Genomic DNA, 24,651 nt, shown 5'->3' on the forward strand with positions numbered 1-24,651 from the left:
CCTCATATGGCAAGGCACGAGTGACAAACCCCAGCCCGTCCAAATATGATCTTTTATTTGCCAGGAGAGCAGTTGGTCACAAATCTATAGGAGAGATCTATAGGAGAGAGAGAGAGATCTATAGGAGAGAGAGAGAGATCTATAGGAGAGAGAGAGAGAGAGAGAGAGATCTATAGGAGAGAGAGAGAGAGAGAGAGATCTATAGGAGAGAGAGAGAGAGAGAGAGAGAGAGAGAGATCTATAGGAGAGAGAGAGAGAGAGAGATCTATAGGAGAGAGAGAGAGAGAGAGATCTATAGGAGAGAGAGATATCTATAGGAGAGAGAGAGAGATCTATAGGAGAGAGAGAGAGAGAGAGAGAGATGGCCACCTAACGGAGCCTTGTGTGTTAGGATGACCTTGACAGACCACCCGAGCCCCCTGTCACAAGACGCCATGGACGGCCACAGTACATGGCTATGGTGCGCACAGAGGATGCTGGAAGTCACTACAGGCAGTGAATGTTATGTGCTAATGTACATACCACATATGTATCTTGTTGGTAATCTGTGCAGTTGTGAGAAATATTCGGCTCAGGCGCGTTTGTGAACTGTGCTGTGAATAGGGCATGCACCCATGAGATTAAACGCATGGATGATACATGTATGCACGGTACATTGTCATGATACTGGATTTATTATGTATGGTATATCTGTCTGGTAGCCAAACTAGATGCATTTTGAGGGTGGATGGCTGCTATAATTAGGGTGCGTTGGGCCGGTGGGCCCGGTACTACTGCACTCACTGCACTATTGCCAGCTACACTGCTGCCCGATCATAGCAGCGCTTGTGACTTTACTGCGTGGGCGTGCGCAGCACCCATCGACCCCCGGCTCCGTTCCATAAACAACCACCACCAGGCGCAACCATTTCAGAGCAGGGCTCGGTGGGTCCAGGTAGTGAAAGGCCCCCCGTGCGGGTAGGGACGACGTGTCTTTTCTTACTTTAGAGCTGGGCCTCAGACTCCCTATCTCAAAACCTCGGCCAAATAAAGGTACCCCCACCTCTTATTTTCTTGTGCATGTGGTGGGGGCAGGGGTGATTGTAAGTGTGTGTGTGTGGGGGGGGTAAGGGGGGGGCAAGGAGTGCACATTGTTCCGCGTCTGGGGAGTGAGGGGGGGACAGTTAAATAAATGATTGAAAAGGCTGCCCGTCCTACCACAGTGGCTGAATAAAGACCCGTCCTCCTGCCAACCTCCTCCCACCCCCTACCCCCGCACCCTCAAAACTCCCCATACTTGGTCAGCCAGGGATGGTGCCGGCTTCACAAACAGCATCTGCATATCTCAGAGAAACATTGCGGGGTGTGAGGGAGTGTCGGTGGAGGGAGGTGCAAACCCTGTGGACAAACAGTCAAGGAGAGTGTTTAAACCCCACTTTGTAAGGAGCACAAACAAGATGATAACACTGAGGGAGGGGTGGGAGGGCAGCACGGGCTTCCCTGGGTCGATAAGTTGGGCAGAGAGGCTCAAAGCGGTGTCTGGCGTCTGGCTGCTCAGAGGAGGGATCCCCCCCAGCCGGGAGCCCAGGAACGCTTTTAAAGCGTGTTGAGTCCGTGTCGGCATGGGGACCAAACTAGGCAAAGCTTGGGCAGGGTGAGTAAGCCTACACCGCAGAGGCACAAAGATACAGAGAGCAGAAACCAACTGAGTGGCAATTCTTGCCACACGGGGCCTGTAACGCACCCACAGAAAAAGATTTATGGGCGCCTGGCCTACCCTCCACAAGTCTCTTTCTGTGCTTCGCGTGGTTTCTCAATATGCTGATCTGGTATAAAAAATAAAAAAAATAAAAAGGAAGGGGATGTCAAAAGTTGTTCTTAGGCGTCCACATCTGGTGCAGACAAACAGCACAGTTACCTAACCTTGAATACACCTCATGGCTCTTTCTTCCATCACCACACACTTCCTTGCCCTTTAATTCACTTTTTTCGGTTCCTTTCATCCCAGTTTTAACCTTTGTCACCGTTTTCCTAACTTTCTCTTTCTCCTCTTTTCATCCTTTTCTGCCTTTGTTTGATTTTCCCTGATCTCAAAGACCACCTGCAATGTAAGCACTGCAGGCATATTAAGTTATGCCATGTCAGGTGTGAGCAGCTTATCCATTTCTATTTTCTTCTTTTTACTTCTGGGACTTTAAGTCCCACAGTCATTAAGAAAAAACCTACAAGTGTCCATATAGAACTATACGTGTTTTGCTGGTTATAAAATATTACAATCTTTTAAATGGTAATACTTAAAATTAATAACATTATAATTGTTGTATATAATGAATTTAAGGGCTATAGGCCTAAAATTAGCCAACATTCTTTTTTTAGATTACGCCCTGCTCCGTAGATGTTAAAAAACACTCTTTAAAAAACTCTGACGACACAAGCCCTACCAACCAGGATCTACCAACCAGGATCTTCATGAAATGCAACAGGTCTAATGCAAAATACTACCCATTATGTACAAATAAGAATACAGATAAGATAACAATGGAGGCCACAATACTTAATTTGTAAAACAGTAAGTGCTAGGGCCCAGATTTTTTCTCAGAAGCCCGTGACCAGCGCTATCAAATGTCAGTCAGGGATGCTGAATACCAGTACTGTGTAGTCTTGATTCCACTTCATGACTCTTTAACACACCACCACACACTCCCTGCCCCTTTATTCCACTCTTTCAGGTTCTTTCCATCGCTGCTTTCTGTCATTGTTTTTCCGTCTGACTTTTCCTCTTTCTTTTCCCCCAATGTTTTTCTCTCTCTCTTTCTTGTTCAAAGTCTGATGAGTGCTGGTGAGACCCACCTGCAACCAAGGGCTCCAATTAAGCACTAATTGTTGCATGAAATGTACTATTTGTATTCCTTTTCAGCTATGGACATGCCGTAGTGCATTGGTGCACTTCACTCTGTCTGAAAGAGGCACTGTAATATTTAGCTCGTAAATAGTTCATTAGTTTACCCGTGTACGATTGTGTTCTCACTTCACTTTAAATTGGTAACTAAAAATAAGAGTTGGCTAGCAGTACAGTGAATAACATAAGTACAATTTAAAGACAGCAGGTAAAATCTAACCAAACTAGGAATATTGAAAAAAAACATTACCAGCTAATCGTCACAGCTGGCAAGGGGACCAGAAGCATGCCTTTTCCTTTCATAGCTAGGGTCAGTCCACCCTCGAACTTAAGAGCCATCAATTCACTAAAACCTTAAGTGTAGCACACGTGGCGTCATACCTTCTAATAACGGAATATAACATACACCACACTTAATTTACCCCTGGTCTGCAAGACAGATCTGTGAGTAAAGCTTTCACTTGTGACATGACATACTGGTGTGACATGCAGATCACATGTTTCAATACATGAAGGGCTGACAGTTGTGTATCCTTAAGATTGAGTCAGTACTATTAACCTAGGTAAAAACAATACTTACAAGCAAGGCCACTATAATTATGTGATTCTGTGGCCCCAGTCTTTTCTCATAATTATGGATTTGCCACATTTGGCACCTAATTCATCATCCGCTGCATAGTCTGCAGCCTTTAACAAAACAATTTGTTTCTAACTCAAAGGATCAAAAGTTATTAAATAGTGGCGAAATGTGTTTGCACGCAGTGGAAGACCCTTTGCTAAAAAGTTATCTAGTCACCTTTCAGTTGCTTATTGCTGTATTTGGTTATTAAACTGGTACAAATAAGGCGAAATCTTTGCCCAGACTGTATTGCCATGTAGAACAAGCATTTACTATGCAATAGGTCTTGTATTTGCAAAAGTTAGATCTATTGGCATTGTAAATGGCAAACCTGTTCTTTTTGTGTTGGTTTTGAAAACAGATCAATAAATGACATTGTCATTTACAAATTGCAATGCAATAGGTCTCGTATTTACGCGAGTTTGAGCTATTGACATTGCAAATAACAATGCATTTTATTTAAGTTTCAAAAACCAAAACATAAATAAAAGGCATTGTCATTTACAATGCCAATAGCTCAAACTTGTGGAAATGTGAGACCTGTTGCATTGCAAATGCTTGTTTAATTATGTTCCGGTGTTAAAAAGGGATGCAAGGAGCAATTTGCCAGGACATGAAGGCTTTCCAGATAGGGGGTATATCGGGAGTAAATCTGAAGTTTGTGAGTAGTGAAACAACTGTTTATCTTGTAGTAGAGTTTACCATAATATCAGCAAATGCTTCTTTGTAATCTTTAACCAGTGCGGCGTATTAGAAGTTACTTACCTTCAGTATAAATCCAGCTGGAGGACTTTTTTAACTACAGATTCCTCACCTTTTGAGTATCTGCTGTCAGTCTGGATCCAGAAAACTTGCAATAGCTCTCCCAGGCCGGTAGATGGCTCTGGCTCCATCTCGGTGCTAGATGAAGCACAGATGTGATGTCCCTGGAGTTCTATACTGCCTACCCAGTGCCCAAAATAATTTCCCTTTTAATATGCCCTTCAATGCAGGTCCATAACTACTCTCCACGTTTTTTCTGGTTTTCCAAGTTATTCAAAAATGGTTTTCTCAAAAAATTCTGTGGAGAGCTTTAGGGGCATCACATCCTTAAGTAGTTAGGGTTTGAGCCCCGCCACCAATCTCATGGACAGATGTCTATCTCAGACCCCCCACACGCTCTGCTTTGTTGTTCATGCCCAAAGAACGACTCCAATGGAGTGAAAAGTGCAGCCTAATGCACACCAAAGCAATCAATGAGCGAGAGGTAAAATTGACCAAGGCTCGTGCAATAAGTGCCAGGCTTGGTGCCTTTTTGCGCTTGAGGTCAGAGTTGAGGTACCGTTCTTCTCTTTAATAATTCTCAAAGGAAACTGAGGTAATACAAAATGAAGACAAGTCAAGATGATGCCGGTCTCAAAAGCTGCTCTCGCTTGAGATGCAGGTCACCTCACGGTCTCCACGTCTGATAGAGTCCTCCGAGGTGGAGCAAGTGGACATCACACTCACACCAGGAGGTCCACCAACAACACCAGGCTCTGGCCCCTTTGTGGACGCTGGCCCAAGCACCGCTCCTGGCACCAATGTCAATTACCTTCTTAACCTACCAGGAATTTCTGGCACAGGGCACCGATGTGTAGCAAATCTTATGTGGCTGCATCCCCATGCAGTGGGGTATGTCCTCCAGGCACTGGCTTGTAAATCCCCCGACGGGTATCAACAGTTAGTTACATTTTCTAGAAGAATTTTCAATAAAACAAAGTACTCCATTTGTATCAGAAGTGCATTGTATTGTTGTTTCACAGCACCAAATCTTGTTCCTGCATAACAAATTACATGATTAGCGTATTACGCATTGCCTTATTTCTGCAGAACGACACACCTGGTGGTTGTATTATTTTACCTTGCAAAGTGCCTGATTGTTGCGTTACACATTGCATTCTTTTCATTGCAGAGTGTCTGATTGCTACGTTATGTTTTACAGTATTTTTACATTGCAAAAGTGCCTAATTCTAGCATTACGAACTGTAAGACATGATGATAGGAGTACAGGAGAATGTTTAGAAGTGCTCATTAATACCGCTAGAACTTGCAAGGGCTGGCTGGCCAAACAACCGGCCAGGAGAAATAGTATACAACCTCATATATTGGATTTATATTGTGTGGTCTTATCTTGTATCTTTTCATATAAAGATTATACTCGTTTTCATAAAACGAGTGTGGAGTCTATTTGTGGTGTCATCATTGGGTTATTGTGAGAGTGGTTGCAAATACTTTACACATTTGCCTTGAAGATAAGCCTGGCTGCTCGTGCCAATCTACCAAGGGGGTGAACGGGGCTATCTGATGTTGAAACACGGGTCCCTACTTGGCCTAAGGTACCTACCTCAGCCAACCAGGGATCCCGGGTCTAACAGAATCAAAAAAGTTTGAAGCAATGGGCAAAAAGGTGTTTTCGGCTAGGGTCTGGCCCAAAGATCTAGGAATACCACATGCTTCCTTCCCAGATATGCACATGGGATGCGGGAGATGACAGTTCTGGTGATGCCAAGTATGCTTGACAATCTGAACAAGAACTTTGCAGAGGTGGTCAGGATGCGCTTTTTATACAACAAAACCGGAGGGAACATCAGCATTGTCAATCATAGCGTTTACATAGTACAAAGGAGTGAGCACAGGTCACTTTACACCGTAGGTAAGAGTTCAATACATGATGGCTGTACAAATACAGCAAGGAACAGAATAAACCAACTGTCGCCCCCCCCATACAATGTAACACACTAAAAGGCCCAATTAGCATACCCCCTGCCAAGGCCAAAATCGCTTCTCCATCAAGCAGGAAAAGCCAGATTTGGCCATGGAACGCTTTAAGACTGGCAAAGAAAATACCTAGGTCTAAGTCCAAGTTAAAAAAGATGAAAGGCCCTACCCTTCCAGCAGGACCCATCAAAACCCCTTCTTCTGTCACGTCAGTCTGAGTATCACCTACGGATTCCGCAATGTTTTGCGGCCCTGTTACAAAAAGGAGCAGTGGAGTTGGTCTCAGTGCAGGAAAATGGGCAGGGGTGCTACTCCCAGTTCATTATTGTTGCCAATGAAGGGCAGGATTCTACAGCCGATTCTACACCTTAGGCCCTTCAACTTTTACTTTAGAGAGAAAAAGTTCAAGTTAGTTTTCTTGGCTCCGGTAGTATTGTCCTTGAAAGTGGGAGACTGGTGTCCCTCGACCTGCTGAATGCCGACCATGAGGGGTAAAAGAGGCACCTATGATTCGTGGTAATTTCCACCCACTTCCAGTTTCCCAGCCTTCTCTGTCTTCTCCAATGTGGAAGTGGTTGAGGCACACATGTAAACGTCAGGTATCTCGGTGTACCTGTATCTGGCTGCTCAAGAAAGGCTTGCCGCAGGTGGTGTTGGACAACCTGAATGCCGCAACATCCCTTGTGCTCAACTTGGGATCTCAATCAACCTGTTCAAGTCATGCCTAGATCCCTTTCTGCACCTCGTGTTCAGGGGTGATGTATTGGACACACAATTCTTGCAAGTCTTCACTCCTTTCCAGGGGATTTGGAACATTCTGCATAGGATTCCAGCCCTCGGGGTTCTTCGCCTGCTGGATATGTTACCTTCCTTTATTTACTGGTCATGCATGCACACTGGCACATGAGGGCTCTCCTTTAATGCCTTCGTAGGCCGTGGCTGACTGTCAAACATCATCAGAATCTCCCTGGACACTCAAACGAACTTACGTTGTCAGTAGAATAGAACCAGACGCAATTTCTTTTTGCCCGCCACCAGCAGTGGAACAGTATTGACAGACAGATCCACCTTGAGGTTTCGTGCCTACCTGGAGGAACTGGAGATATGAGGCCTCTAGTCCCCAGAAGAGCAGGTTCCACACATCAACCTTCTTTAACTGTGGGCAATTTCTCTGGTCCTGAAAGATTTTCTGCCCTCCTTTTGTAGGTCATCGTTTTGTATCTTCGCAGAAAACATAACTGTGATATGATATAGCAACAAGCATGGGGGCATAGTGTTTCATCTTCTCTGATAAAGAAGCTCTGAGACTCTGGCCTGAGTGAAAGAATATGGGATCTGGCTTGCCACCAATCATTTGGCAAGCTCTACGAACCAGCAACAACTAAAAGATGGAAGGGCACAGAGAACAACTTGGCTGCATTGTGCATGATCTCCCAACATGAGATCCAACAAGAATGATTTATAGAAGTACAGGGAAGAGAAACTGCATTGCCACCGATATGGACAAATAATATTATGTCTTTTTTTGAAAAATATACAAAATATAATTCAGCCTCCGACATCCCTGCTAAACTTTTAGGCAAAGTTCTAAAACAAATGCATCTTGGGCAGTGTAAAGAAATAGACAACATAATAAATTATATCCCTCCCAGGTCGGTTTGAGATCAGATATTTCGGATACAGACAGTTCTTTACTTCTGCAAACCTTTATTAACAAATATAAGAATATCATTGTCGGTAGTACACTGCCCTCATCAACCTTGCCTATGGCTTCCATCTGTATATTGAGCCTTAGGTAGAGTATGATCAGCAACAACTCCCTTTGTCACCGAACAGGGCGTTAGCCCATGTTTAGTTTTGGTGTTAATACTAGACATCATCCAGGGGAAGGTAACTACACAACATCTTCCACTGGTTAGAAAATGTACAGTATGATAACTTGCTTTATGGCAAAGCTACAGCTCGGTTTTCATAGACCTCTGATGGGAACTTTACTGTGAAAATGTTCCTTTTGGAAAATATCAAACTTAATCTAACGGAAACCGAGTTACTACCTTTGCAAGGAGCACTTGTAAATAAGGAATTTCAACAAAGAAGATTAAGACAGTACCTGCCTCTGGATAATTTCAAAAGAAAATGTGATAAAAACCTAAAGGGTATGGGATGTGTGCCTATGGCTAGCATGGCTACATCAATTTGATTTTAGTATAGGTTTGAATGTTAAATAACTGCTATGTGCATATGTCTTATGAAAGTAAAACAAGATCTACAATCTAAGGTAAAAAAGTGTTGTAGCATACATTTGAGTTCTATGATAATAATATATTGTCACCTGAGGCTAAGAGTAGTTTGGCTGAAAGAAGAAGGCCCCATAAAGAAGAGGTTTCAAACATGTGTCACTGATGAGCATATTTAAGTTGAAAGAAGAGACGAGGCACAACCTCATATTATATCAATATTATGATCTGGCTAGGAGATACCATTAGACTAATTCTCCGTCTTCAGGACTAAAAATAGCTGGCAGGCAGATTCCAAATTCCAATGAACCCTTATTAAAAAGCTATTGCTTTTGATCTATAAAGAAATCAAGAGTTGTTACATGGCGTTAAACAGTAGACTGTCTTTTTGTGTATTTAAATATCATTCTAAATATAATCTGTGTAAAATTGAATGAACTGTGGGAAAAACGTCTAGTATAATAATGAGAAATTTGATGAATAAGCTGTTTTGCCAACCATATAGAATCACAAATGTTCTACCCTGTAGAGCTATAGAAAAAGATCTGCAATTTGAATGTTCTACATCAAATCAAAATTGACCAACGGAGTTCCTCGCACTTTGGTACCTTTAGAACCGCAACTATTTGCATTAGGTATGCAAAATGGCTTTTATAATTAAAAATTCAATGCACATAGATCTAGTCACATATTACTACACCATTGTAATTTTACGTGTGAGTAAACTTCATAGTTGCCTGTTTTTAATAGATCTAGTCACATATTACTACACCACTGTAATTTTACATGTGAGTAAACTTCATCGTTGCCTGTTTTTTGCTGAGCCAGTGTAGAGACAACTGCTAAAGGTGGTGAACACCCACAAACCTCCATGTTTGTGTTATTTACACCCTCAAAAACAGTGTTAAATATGTCTAGAACAGAAGCACTTGTTTTTAAGGTGGAAGAGTGAAGGAACCAAACCCAAAAACCGGCAGTGTAGGAGCAGTGTCTCTACAAATAACAAGGCTTTCCCAGTGCATAAAAAAATGAGCAAGTGTGAATGCACTAATAGATTTACCCATCGACAAATGTACTCTTCCTAAATGTCTTAATGCACAAATGTTTACATATGTCAGAACTCCAGGAAGCTGCAACCGTCTGAGCTTCCAAAGAGTCCTGCTGGAATTGTTTGACAGCTCCAATAAAATTGGGAATGTTCTCAATATGCTGTTGTAATCTTAACAGGGCAAACTAGCAACTTTGGGCCCTAAGTGATTGCAAAAGTGTTCATCTCGGCTTGAACTTGGGAAAAACCCGGAAATCATCCCCAGATAAAGGTGACATGAGATTTGAGTGCCAGCTCTTGGCTAGAATTCACATAATGTTTTGACACGGACTGATGTTAAAGTTCACGCTTAAAGTGAAACGGTGTTTTCAAAAAGCAACCTGGTCTTAAATTAAACCTTTAGAATACCGTACCAAAGCAGGGCGAGTCAAAAGAATGCATACCTCACTGGCCACAACATCGTTTTCCCATAACTGCTTGACTGAATGCAAGGGTCACATGCAAAAGACAGTCATGACATGGAGGAACACAACGAATAAAACTCACTCCTAAGCTGGGTGCATTGATTTTGCTTGCACACCATGTGAAATGACCTCCTTAGCCACAGCACAATAAGGAGCATGGCCTTCAAGGTTTAGTAGTCAGCACGGAAAGGAGTCACTATATCCTGGTATGAATCAGGTCTGCAGGACGCCATGATTTGTAAATCTAAACTGTATAAAGGAATAGCAGCATCCTTAGGAGGCACTTCTGCTTCTATGTACCTAAAAGCTGAAATCAAGCCTGCCCATGTATCATCAAGGTCCATCACAACCCAACATGGTTCGCTTTTTTCTTTCTCTGGAGATGAAAACCATGGGTATCAATTTCTCAAAACCAATTCCTCATCTTGCTCTACAGATACCCATGTTAATCTGGGGCTCATTTGATTATATATACATGTGATCAAGGCTACCGTGTCGTAGCCGAAACGCGTCATGCTGACAACTACGAGAGAATAAACTACCTTTGATATTGCAACTTTAGCGCTGTGGAGTGGTCTGTACCTGTGGTTTTCGTTGTTGAAGGAATGCTTTCCCTCGTGTAAGAACGGAGCAGGAACTTGAATCGTATATATATATTGATTTCGAACAATAATCATTATTTAAGTGCAAAAAAGATGCAAAGTCTTTCTTTTCTTTTTTAATTACTTGCACTAAAACTACATCTCCCATAATGCCTCATAAATGGCTACAAATGGGTCAGTATAAATACAAACACTGTAGAGGGACTAACCAACCGTGAGCAAGGCCGAGTTAGGCCGAAACGCGTTGGTGGGGTGAAGTCTTGCAATAAATAAGGCTTAAATCGATCTCTGACTGTGCCGCCTCCTTTGTTCTAAATATATATATATATATATATATTTATTTATTTTTTTGATTCATCACGACATCGGAGTGCTTGCCGTTTTTTGACCTGGACAGGTTGGATTGTGTAGTTATATCGAAGCGCCTCACCAGCGCTGGCTTGGAGCACCTGGGACATTTGGAGCGACGGCGGTGAAGGACCTGTGCAGGAAAATTTTTTGGCCGTTTGCCCCGAGGAAATGGAGCAGGAATCTAATTGAGTGAGGAGGACGATTTACCTCCGACGACGACGACGAGGAGAGATTGGAATAGTCTGGAGAATCGCGGTTCACCCGCACTCGGCGCTGCACGGACGGAGGGCGCCGACGGAGAGTGGGAGCCCAACGAACGACAACAACGAGTGCGGTGAGTGATACCAGCGTTTGCCGACAAGACCACTCTAGAATAGTATGCTCCACCTTGGTCCCGTATGATGTCATACTAATTTTTCCAAAACCCCCGAAAAGACAGAAGTGGTTTACCACCGCCCCGAAACTAACTGAATTGTCAAAAGTGTGCATACTTAAGAAACTTTAAAACTATATGTACTGAAAATGGCCACCCTGGGGGAACTCACGGGAGAAAGAAAGGCAGCCGCTGACCTGATGTTTATGTCGGCAACAGAGAGACCGACAAGCTCAAATAATGCCATCACACCAATAGCACCAGTATCCAGCCTGAAAAACCTGTTTCAAAAATTGGAGAGATTACAAGAACGGGAAATAAGGAAGTGGTGGGAAGGCACTTCACTGGAAAGATACATCGACTGCAATAGAATTCCAAGAGGCCTGCGAATTTACACAATCCCGACATATGAAAATCCGGACCCGGCCCTACTAAAAGACTGGGCAGAATACACTGCAGAGTCAGCTGAGGGAATGGTCAGAATGCTCATCAAGTATGCTTGGAGCGACCGGGACAAATGTATAAAAGATATAGCAGACCTTGAAAACATCATTGCAAAAGATAAAGACACAAAAGCCAGTGAGGAATTGAGAATAGCTATTGCCAAGAGATTAAAGGACTACGAAATGGGCATTCGCAGAAGAAAGCAAACAAGATTACTTATCAGGGAGGATCTTAACGTTCGCCCGGAAGTATGATGCCACAAGAAAAAGACTCGCCCAAGGGAATGAAAAAACAACTCCAATAGATACGGAAGAATCTGAGGTAGAAGTATCGGATGGGGAGCAGAATGCCACTGCAGGCAGAAAAGAAAAAGAACATGAAAAACAGAAGCCTTTTTTCGACGAGTTTCAAGTGATGAAGGAAACTCGCCAGAGACCACAGCAGAGAAACCACCCCCCCCCCCCCCCCAACAAAATCAAAGAGGAGGACGAGGAGGGGGGAAAAGGCACAAGGGGAGATGCCCAAGAGACAACTACACCGATGGTGACCCGAAGTGTCTCCAACCGAAGGAGAAGATAACTGAAATACAGGGCAATAACATCATAAATTTATCAAAAAGGAATCTGTCTGTAAATGAGATCAAAGTATTGCAAAAAGGATTGAGCTTTTGCTCGACAAGTGAGTTCAACTTGGTGGACACCAAAATCGACCTCTTTAAATATATAAGGAAACTGAAGTTTAAGAAAATATTTCTGCAACATCCAAGCAACAAACAAAATGTGACAAACCCAGAAATTGTGGAAGGTACAAGGATTGAGATAGGAGAGGATAGCCTTGCAAATATCCTGCTAACTCCAACACAAGAGTTACTTGATCAAGAACAAAGAGAACAGAACATACAGGTCAGAGATCCAAGTAATCTCAAGAATAAATCAAAAAAACTGCCAAATACATCACATGATGCAATTGATGTTTTTAGTGAAGTCATAACGGCAGACTTGGAGAGAATGGCAAACAAAAAAATTAACATAAAGACATCTAATATCACTAGGAAGGAGTGGGAAGCGATAAAAACCCTGCGAGAGGACAAGACAATTGAGATTAAGCCTTCAGACAAAGGCGGGAATATTGTTGTCTTTAGCAAGGAAAACTATGAACAGGAATCACTGAGACAATTGGGAGACAAAGACTGCTACGCCATGGTAAAAAGAGAACAATATGTGAAAAGTACCATGGAATTTAGCAGACTATTAGATCAATGGAAAAAGGATGGTATGATCAGTCATGAAGAACATTCCTTTTTATCATGTGATTCCCCGGTCCTTCCCACTTTCTATCACCTGCCAAAGATCCACAAGAATGCCAAAAGACCACCAGGGAGGCCAATTGTTTCGGCAATTGGCAGCCTATTGGAGAATTCTTCTCGCTTCATAGATTCCTATTTGGCCCCAATTGTGAAGGACTTACCCTCCTATGTAAGAGACACGCAGGATTTCCTTCGGATCATGGATAACATCATCTGGGAAGAGGACATTTTGTTAATAACACTAGATGTTGTTAATTTGTATACATGCATAGATCATGAGCAAGGACTGAGTGCGACGAAGTGGTTCCTAGATAGGAAACATGAGAAATTTCGGACACATAGTGAAATTATTTTATGCATGATACGTTTTTGCCTATATAACAATTTTTTCCTTTTCTCAGGCCAACTATACAGACAAACAAGGGGGACCTCTATGGGATCGTGCTTCTCCCCCAGCTATGCGAATCTATTCGTTGGCTGGTGGGAGAAGCACGAGGCCTGGGGAAGAGAAAATGAAAGATGGCAAGAAAATATATTGATGTGGACTAGATACATCGATGATTTGTTTATTGTTTGGCGTGGTGATAGGATCTCGGCTGAGATGTATATCTCTACGCTAAACAAAAACAATCTGAACCTGAAATTCACAAGTACAATAAGCAATACCAGTGTATGTTATCTGGATCTAGAGGTATTTGTGAAGAACAACCATCTGCATACTAGACTATATAGGAAGCCGACGGCGGGGAACGCCATACTACACGCGGCAAGTCATCATCCGAAAAGTCTAGTCAAAAATGTCCCCTAAGGTGAATACCTACGCCTAAAAAGAAACTGTTCGGCGGAAACAGATTTTAGAACTGCCCAGCGTGATGCTACTAATAGGTTTCAGGCTAGAGGGTATACAAAAGGTGTACTAAATCAAGCAGCCACAAAAGCAGACCCCATCAACAGAGGGGATCTTCTGGTGGTAAAAGAGAAGCAGGGTGAGAATGACCAGGTCAGAATGATAACCACATTCAATGTGAAATCAGGGGATCTAGTACAATCTTTTAAAAAGAACTGGCATATATTAAAAACGGATAATACCCTGAAAAGATATATCTCCGATAGACCTATGATCACATATCGGAAATGCCAGACATTGTCAGATCACCTGATCCATAGTCACTTTGTTCCCCCTAAAGCATCTGAGTCAGCAAATAAGATCACTGGCTTTTTCCCGTGCCTACGATGCAAAGCCTGCAAATATAGTAAAAAAGTGAAAGAATATCAAGGAAGAACAGGGGAAAGTAAACCCAATAGAAAAATCATGAAACATCTGAACTGCAACTCTGATTTTACAATATACTGCCTTGAATGCCCTTGTAACAAGCGTTATATAGGCAGTACCATTAAACCCACAAAACTAAGAATCCTGGAGCACATGAGGGCTATCGCGAACAACGATAAGACCTATCCGGTAGCCCGACATTTTGCTGATTTTCACAATAGTGATAGGAATTTACTTAGATTTTACTGCATCGACCAAATCACAAACTCAGAACGCGGTGGAGACAGAGAAAAGAAACTGCGAATCACAGAGTCTAAATACATCCTGGACCTAAAAACGATGGTACCGTGGGGACTGAATAATGATGCAGAAATGTGGGTACACTTGTAGATGAGGATGAGGCGACACCTTTAGGGTCACTTTGTAAATAGAATTATACATATATGTAGATATAAGAAAGAACAAGGACACCTTCTCACTGAAGCAAATGAAGGTGAAAAAATGTGTGTACATACATGTATATATTAGCTAACACAAGCAGGAAACCGGGTGAGATCAAAATCAGTACATAGTGTTGTATCATATAGGAACCTGAGACCAAAGCCCATACAGGGCCTCAAAAAAAACACAACATCATTATTGTTGAAAGTAAAAGTGAAATAGAGAATAGGGAATCCCCCCTTGTCATGCAAAAGTAGGGGATACACCCTGGTATAACAAATGATGTAAATAAGAAAACATCACCGGTTCTATTAATGTACATATGATTTGTAAATATAACATGGAATTTCAGTATGCACCAAAAACATGGAAAGTTTGTCAAAGTCAACCGTTTTTAATTTTGCACTAAAGCACTTTATTTAAATGCCATGTTTTAAACGTGATGTAAATTGTTGTAAATACTACACTACAAGATGGCCGCCGCTTTCATGACCAAATACCATCATCTATGTCTATGAAATGAAATCTAGCGGTGTGTTTAAAATGGCGATGGAGTTTTTGCACAAACTGACACTGACGAAGCTAACTGGCGAAACGCGTCTGTCAGGGGTGAAGGGGGGTTTGGATCCGAATAAACTTTGATTCATCACGACATCGGAGTGCTTGCCGTTTTTTGACCTGGACAGGTTGGATTGTGTAGTTATATATATATATATATATATATATATATATATATATATTTCTGAATGATTAGCACGGTTTATATTTTCTAAAACCTTTTCACATCCATTTAGTAAATGCTGCCATTTCAACATCTGTGGCAAAACCCCATTTAGCCAAACATCGACGGCAGCATCAGAACACAAATAAATACAATCATAATGCCAACAAGATATCTCAAACATCAGCTGTCTGAGACGAGTGTCCATTTAGGAACCTAGCTGATTCTCAGCTTCAGCTTTTAAAGTGCGATGTCTGCAATAGATTTATAAGTGGTGGGCTTCTTGAGCAGAAACGCTTACCAATTAACTGTAGGAGAAATAATGTTAAGGAACCTATAGAAGCATGATCGCATAAATAACACTAACATATACGCAATAGGCTATATTTCAAAACAGTAATTTTCTTTTCCCCTTCTGTAGTAATCATACACTTCCGAGCTTTTTTTTCAGTAATAAAGTATTTGAATCTGTACAATATTCCCCAAGGTCATTTAAAATCTACTCACCAGGATGGCATAGCCATGTTCATGTTGAGAGTAACAGGGTTGATTGGCCTGAAAAAGAATAAACAAACTATTAAATAACCAATTTATTAAATTGAACAAACGCAGCCCAATTAGTTCCTGAAGAGTTGACCTTTCACAGGACTCTTACTCACAAATTATCTATAGCGTATACAACCAAGAGAAAACTTTAGAAAGAGGATACACACGAGTGTTCTTGAAGGAGTAAAACGCTAGTAGACACTAACAGCGTTTTATATAACTCATTTGTAAAGATACATAACACACAGTTGTCAAAAAAAGAAATCAAATATTGATACGTCTGCAACTTTTATCACTCTAGCTTTAAGCTTTTTTTAAAGCAGATTTTAAGGATTTAATGAGGTAAGTGAACCAGAAGTACTGAAGGAGACCACACTTTTGTAGGGCCAATCCTGTGATAGACTCAACCTCTATGAAAACAGCATGTTTAAAATATGAGCAGGCATCTTTCGAAGAACAGAATAGTCATCATATAATCCAAGTTAACTAACCTGTATCTATGCATCAATCTCTTTTCCGAAGTCGACCTGGCTGGTAAACTGAAACCATCAACTATCTAAGTGAAACCAGGCCCAAAATTCACAATAAAAGAAAACATTCTCCTAAAATAAATAAAACAATCTAAATGCTCCATTTAACCCAGGAAATCCTTCTATTGTGCTAAAACATGCAATTATTATTCCTTAAATAGACATTCTCTCAAGACCCAGATCACTACAGATTCATATGAAGTCTCCTGCCTATCAGTACAATATTGGAAAGGGAGGTAAAAAGGTCGACTACAAGACTCTGTACAATCAAACAAGTTCCTTCAAAATAGACAGCCCGGTTTTAGGCGAGTGAGAGGAACTGAAACTAATCAGTCGATATAATGAAGTTATGAACAACTTCCTGGACGAGGGACAGTCTGAGACACTGATCCTACTCAGTCTGTCTGCAGTGTATGATACGGCCGATGACAGTACATCACTGTATCATTTGAATAAGTGGGTTGGCAGCACTGGAGCAACTCTTCAATCAAACAAATCTTTCCTACCAAATTGCAGCAACAAAATAAAAAATAAAGTCACAATAGGCTTGTTTTTTCAACAGTGAAGCATATCTTGAGCGACCACTGTCTCAAATTCTCTCACATTTCATTCAGTCCCAAAGGTAAGCAGATGATATTCAAATCTATATACATCAGTATACCCAAAAAGAACACAACAAAAACATCACGCCTGTTATCCAAGGAGAGCGGCTTCTGCCTGAATGAGCCCAAAACCAAAGGGAAGATGTTCCTCAAAGAATGATATGCATTTTACCTGGGCTCATGATTTAGAGCAAATACAAAACGATCTAAAAATATGGACTGATGAAAATAAGTTAAGCACTGGGATGGTTAAGAACACAAACTTCAGTTTCATGATTCTAAAACAGTCATTTCCCCTGCTGCAGTAACAATGCTTACAAATGACGAGGGGGTGGGTGTTCTAGAGACTGGAAAACAGCAACTTTATCAATTGTGAGCAAACTTCAAACTCAAGCAGCCAGACTGTCTCAAATGTAATAATAAAAAAATAATAAATCACATCTTGCTGGTACTTACAGACCTGATTGACAACCAATTCACCATGATCAGGCAAGTGAATCCATTCTCGGGCTCCTGCTCCTACACATTAAAAATGCTCAAGTAGATGTTCAAATGGCTTCCCACCAAAACTAGCAGAACGGTCACCCAAACACTCCCCCCCCCCCTCCCCAGATGGACGACAGAAACGCACTCTATGCTGGAATCAATGCTCCACTGACCAGAAGACTCCAGACCATTGAAAACTCTGCAGAGACTCACCCTCATGTTTCCACTCTACTCATATCACCCATCAAAGCGCTCTACTGGCTCCCTATCCAGAAACAGCCCTCTTCAAACTCTTCATGCACATATATGCCTTACATAACATTGGCCCCACCTACCCCTACAACCGCATATACTTCCACAAACCTACCAGACACGTATGTTCAGCCGGACTCCTACTCGCACACACCCCATGCACATGGAGAACCATATCCAGCGATCATACCTTCTCCTATCTCCCTCCTAAAGCCTGAAATGATGTACCCCTGCACATCAGCTCTTTCTCCCCAGTTCTTGAATTCCTCTAGAAACTGAAGATCAGGCTCTTCACTTAACCCAGAACCTGGCTCGGCCCAGTAACCTAACAATAAACCTAACCCTAAACCACTCTGTTTTTTCCAGTGATACGCATGATAAATGTCAAGTTACTCTGCACTACATTCGAGGAATGGAATGGTAGCGAACCTACTTACAGGCATCATTTTCACCCTACATTGTGAACCAATACCTTAAATAATGCAAAAGAAAACTGATCAACCAAACCAGAAGCATAAAAAAAGAAAACACATGGAGTGAGAGAGATCGATCCAGGTGTGGGGAGCACAACTGTATAACTCAATGCAACAAGACACCAGGAACCTTCCAAATTCTGGCCACATTCAAAAGGGCTTTCCATTTGTAACCCGAAATGACTACTCTCCAATTTGAAAATGAAAGGACCCTTTCAAGTGCAGAGTAAGTTTTGCCAAAAATAAGTCCTGAATAATCTTCACAAGATCACCAATCCACAGCACACTTTAATCAAACCTGCTTTGGCAGGGTCTGTATAGTATTGAGCTCCCTCATACTTTGCTTCTGCAGTGTTACAAAGTAACTTCCTTTAAAAGTCAGTATATTGCAAAAAAGTGAGTGCAGTCACTAATCGTTTGTGATAGGTGCACTGGATTCAATACTGTTAACTGCCTCGTAATACAGAATTCTCTCAATTCAATGCACCATCAAATGTTCTGTTCTTAATTACTTCAAAATGTAGCTACTTATATTCTCACAGAATAGCATCCACTCACTCCATCACCACCTCAAGCAGAACCCACGTTATTATCCATTATATTATTATAAGCCTTATCCCATTCTGGGCTTATGGAAACTCACTCTGGTGAATGCTATCGGTCACATCATATTTGCTCTAATTTGTCGAAATAAATGACAGTCATGTTAATGAAACAAACCTGCTAAATGTCTTACATGTCATTAAATGTTTCCACTATTTTTCTATCCGTTTCCCTCTACCTTTTCTTTTCCCTCCTCCTGCCACATTCTTAACTTTTACAGGGGGTCAGATTTGCCTCTTGTTCCACAGCATCCTGTTCATTTCCTCTGCCCTTCTTCCATGCTTCTCAGTCCATTCCAGTGTTTAATTGTCTATGGCTGCTGCACCTTCTCTTACCATATTAATTTACAGGCGATCTGGGTGTCTTCGGTCAGCGGGTCAGCCCCCCCACCTCCCCTCAATTACATTGCCTTTACACACTTTTCTTTTAATATCTTACTAGTGTTCCATCCCCTTCTCTCGCTTCTCCATTTCGATCCACTCACATTTCTCCATTTAGATTTCCTTTTCAGGGTCCTAATGGAAACAGAAAGCCAACTACGCAATCCAGTCTTTTACACCAAAACTCTGAAAGTTGATTAAGAAAGCCCCAGTTTGAGTAGGATTACCTAAAGTCCCTATGGTCAGGCTCCATCTTTAGCAGACGGAGACTTAATTTTCTCGATTTTTACAGAATCCACATGTTTGCCTTTGACACAGATGTCATTTGGCCTTATCTTTTCAAAAACCTGTAAAAGTGTCAAATTATTCAGACAATGACATCAATAAGACACCTGATGTGCAGACGATGACCTCGATAAGACATGATACGACATCAGTCTGGAGCATGTGCCTTGTTAACTCTATTCAAAGTAAAACAATAATAATAACTAGCAGTGTAGTCGGCATTGAACATGTTTTAATCTTATTTGTTTAGCCCGTTAACCGCGGTGGTAATTCCGCTGCGGTGCGGATGTTTCCGTGCACGGGTGGGGCCGCGTCGGCCGTAGGACATACGCAGCACTACGAAGGTAGTGCTCGCGACGGCCAACGGCAGAACGCAACGGGTTAGGACTAGCATATTAATGCATATTGGTTATGAGAGACATTCCTACAGTTATGTCAGAAATTCCAGTCTCAGATAAGATATAGTATGAAAGGCATGCCAATTGACAACTTGTCAGGAGAGGTACTTCACTCCAGATTATCCTGCATGATGATGCCAGAAAATCTTCAGACTGTTGTGATGCTACTGCATCTCGTTCTGTATTGAAAGCTCATACAGTGACAAATACGGGAGAAGAAGATCGGATTCAGATACGTAATTTATTTTCAAGGGAACAGTTGCTCCCGACTGCTGATAACTACAGCGTTTTGCTGTGAAAATATATGCAGTGTGTTGATTCACCCTATGAAACTCTAGATGGAAGATCCGCTACTCCATGATCTCCTAGTGCACAGAAGTAGGTTTTGGGATGTTAGGTTACTAGATGATATTTTAACTATGGAAGAAACGTTCATTTTATTCTCATTGTTCGCAACATGCATTTGTGCTAAGTATAATAATATTCTGTGTGGTTATTTTATATGTGCTGAGAAACAGGAAGAGACTGTTGAAATTAACACATTTTAGTTAGTGTATTTTTCTTAGTGCAGTTCTTGTGTGTGATATCGAGAAGAACGAAATTAGGCTTTTAAATGCATCCCTGGATCCTAGTTTAGGTACCCCAACAACACAGACACCACTTCAACTACCTACCGAGGGGGTTGTGTGGGGCTACAACAACCTGTTTTTCCACATTCAATTGCTGGTGCATTGAACTATGTTCACTCATGACACTCGTAGGTATGAAGGCAAACCTTGTAGAGCGAAGCCAGTCTCAGTTTCTGCAACAAGGGTTTGGTGCCAGAGTAACAACCTAAATCAATCTGATAGTTTATCAACTGATGCGAGGAATGAGGAGTGCAAAGCCATAAAGATGTACCCTGCTGTTAACTATCTATAAGGAAGGACTGTTCATCTCAAACTGAGGAGAAGTCCTGAGTGTTCTGGTGTGAGTGTGAGCTGATGAAATCCATTTAAGAATGGTCAGGATGTTAGCCCATTAACTGTGAAGGTGAAAGATGAACGCTGCTAGCAAATCTGTAAAATTCTTTGTTACAAAGTTTTCTATATACATTTTTTTGATGCTAGAGAACACTTATTGCACAGCTATAAACACATTTAGCTGAATTTAACCTAAATAGCGGACAGAAAACTGGTTTAGTTCATGTGCACACCAATGGCACAGTAAGGAAAGACTCTTTTAAAAACATGAATTACAGTCACGTAACCGCTTTTTAAACTGAATACTTGATTAAATACAATAACGGCTCACAGGGATCCTGAGACCAGGACTGGGGTGTAAAAAGGGTTAAAATTAATCTGTACAGGGAGAGGTATGTTGCTGGTTTTAATAATCAGTTCACAGAGTCGCACAGTGTCAATATGGTGCCCACTAGGGTGCTGAGATAGTCATCCGCAAATCGGTCTTGTTTAGGTTTCCAAATTGAGTGCCAAAGTGTGGGTTACTGTGTGGCTGTCTACATAAGTATGTATATCTTGTCTGAAACACGTGTACTTCACTCGGACAACAACCTCAGCTCTATAGTAAATATACATATAGGGCAAGACCAGTCTTCCCTTCTCTCTAAATCAGCAAAATACTTTGAATGAGATCTTGGTCTTATCACCCACCCTGAATAGGTTTCAGAATCATACTGTTTAAGGAAGAAGCTTTCTGGTATTGTTAAATTTAGGGCCTGCAACAAGTAAAGTTGCCCTGAGGGTGCATTCATTTTAATTGCATTAATACTGCCCAGGGACAAGAAATCCCATTACTGGATGCCCTGATAAATCACTGACAAAAGGGGAATCAAGTGAACTTTATACAAGACTGACACATTTAGAGTTATTATCACCCTTATGAAGGTAACGCCTTTTGGAGGAACATCTGAAGTTTGTGTGTTCCTTTATTGCGCCTACTTCTGTTAGTGGAAGTGTCAGATTAAGTAGCTCCGATTTCGATGCATTTTATTTTAAAATCTGAGATCTTCTTGAAGTGTTCCAATGGGGATTGTAGTCTATGGAGAGGCCTCATCGTGTTTGTTAGGGACAAGAGTAAATCATCAGCAAAAAAAACATGCTCTAGTGTATACCCACGCCAAGTTTACACCACTAATCTCATCTTCTCCTATGTGATTTGCTAGGGTGTCCATGATCATTGCAAATAATTGAGACAGGGGCAACCCTGATATGATCTTCTCTACTGTAAAAATCGCTGGGAGTTTTTTTTCTTTGAAAGTTATCCTCAATGTGGACGCTCAATATCCTGCAAGGGCCATTGCAATGAAATTAATGCACCGCCCAAGCACCTAGAACGTGCCAGTCCGTCGTATCAAAAGCTTCTTCTGTGCCCAATGCAACCAGGATCGCTGGTATTGCTCTCTTTTTTGCTTTCTTGTCCAGATGATAACTCTTCAAATATTGTCATGGATTTAAAGGTCCATATGAACCCTGATTCATCAGTGTGTACAAGCTTCGGAAGGATGTTTTCCAGTCTTGGTGCCCAAATCTTTGTGTAAATTTACACATCTACGTTTGGGAGTGCAATACCTACATGATGAGTACGTCCAAGGGTCCTTTTACTGTTTGTGTATTAGCTACATTGAGGCGTCAGACATTGTGGTTGTTAAACTCCATATTTTGTGAATGATTTTGTGACCAAGATGGGGTATAACCAGCCCAAAAAGACCTTATAGAAACAGTATACAACCGTAATGTGCAGCCACCGATTTTCAATGTCTTGAGGGACGCTTTAAATTTTTCCTGCGAGAGGACTCCAATTTGGAAGCCTGCTCAGGTGTTAACTTTGGGATAAAACACTTTTTTAGCACTCTTCAATTGCCTCTTGTACACGCTCGGCCCTGTAGAGGAGAGAGTAAAAGTAATGTAAGGTTTTTATTTTCCTCTCTTCCTTGTTTACTCTTTCACCATTATCTAAAACTTCTTTAACAAATCCTTGTTCCTGCTCAACTATAAACAGTAGAACCAAATGTAGGCCTACTTTATTTCCCTGAGCATAATACGTTTTAACCACAATAGGGACATTAAGCCCTTATTCATGTGTAGTGTACGTATCTGGCCTATGATAGATGTGACATTCCAGAGAAAGCAGTCCTGTACTCAGTCTCCGTTAGCCTCAGGTCAACTTCCGGTTTATCTCTTTGCTGACGCCTAATGTTAGCCATCTTAGCATCTTAGACATTCCAGAGAGCAGCAAGTTAGATGTCTAATGCAACATTATCACAGTGGTCCTTGATATCCATGCACAGTTTGCTTTATATTACAGAGTCCTTCATTAGTGATGGATGGAAACTTCATCTGCCCCACCAACTCAGTCTACCCAAACACCCCTGCCCCCATTTATGTCTAAAAGTATCACCACATGCGCAGATATAGATATCCTTCCCATCTTAGATTAGAATATCAGGGGCACAAGGGCATTATTGGTGAGGATGTAATCAACACTTGACTTCTGAGAATGTGTAGTGTAATTGCACATCATGTTGTTCTCGCCAAATGTCTCATACGGCAAGTTCCCTGAGTTTACTTTCAAATATCTTTCTCTTCAAGCGCAGTGCCTCTGATCCCGTTTATCAACTCTGGAGTCCCATAGTACGTCTCTTATGAGTATGTCTCACTCTATAAACCCATCTACGCTTTTGCACAGAAGGCTTCCTGAGCTGAACTGGGGCTACAGACCACTGCATATGTCCCCTTTACCCTTCTAACATTCCCCTGATCATGAGGTATCTACCCTGCATAATTCTTTACATCTGCTTTTACAGAGGGCAGCAGTTTTTGAAGAAAGAGAGCTAATCCATCATTTCTAAAATGCCTGGAGGAGTAATAGGCTTGTGGGTATTGCGTATGTCTGAGCCTTACCTTTTCTGATCATTTTAGGTGCGTTTCTTGGATAGCTACTACACCAAACTTGCTTTGCATCACCATACCTTGATGCGTTTCTTTGGGGTGTTTATCCCCCTCACATTCGGTGATACTATTTTTACCACCCTCAAGTCCGTGCATGGTTGCTTTCTCATGTCAGCCTCCTTTTCTCATAGTCTTAGTGCGTATGTACATCACAGGCCGAAGTCCCACCCCGGATTCCCCAACAGTCAGAACGTTGTAACATTACAAAGATGCGTCTAATCATGGGTATCTTACAGTGCAGTAGTAGGCTCTTGCTACTGCAAAACAATCCATGACAACAAAGTAGCCATTATGCGCACTGTTCAGTAGTAGCAGCCCTGGGACCCCTTTTAACCTGAGGGCTCTCTTGGGTTGCATATTGAATGCTTCTATGTAAGCATGCAGGCGGTACATTTTTAAGGCAATCCTGCAGTGTTGGAGAATAGTCTATTTTTCATTTTTCCTTGGGTGGCGCAGAGATACAGGAAACAATTTTTCCATAGTAAGTGTTAGACCTGGTAGCATTGGCGTGAGTATCCCTTCCATTTTTCACGGATTGCCTCCTCTGTTTTAGATATGTTTTGCTGGTTTAGATGCTTTGGGCAGTGCGCAACTGCTATTCAGTGCCACAGAGCAAGTACTCCCTATGTTAAATTGATGTATTGATTAGT

At 41.7% G+C, this 24,651-nt stretch overlaps 1 protein-coding gene across 1 annotated transcript in view; it reads right to left on the bottom strand.

The window, feature by feature from the left end:
• The window catches only part of LYPLA1 (lysophospholipase 1), a 462,012-nt gene that overhangs the window by 214,967 nt on the left and 222,394 nt on the right, over positions 1 to 24,651 (bottom strand). The window contains exon 4 of the mRNA XM_078687306.1: positions 16,004 to 16,051. Coding sequence (XP_078543432.1) covers positions 16,004 to 16,051 — 48 coding nt within the window. The remainder of the gene's footprint in view (positions 1 to 16,003; positions 16,052 to 24,651) is intronic.

The sequence above is a fragment of the Lissotriton helveticus genome, chromosome 4_1 (assembly GCF_964261635.1).
Source record: "Lissotriton helveticus chromosome 4_1, aLisHel1.1, whole genome shotgun sequence".
NCBI classification, from domain to species: domain Eukaryota; kingdom Metazoa; phylum Chordata; class Amphibia; order Caudata; family Salamandridae; genus Lissotriton; species Lissotriton helveticus.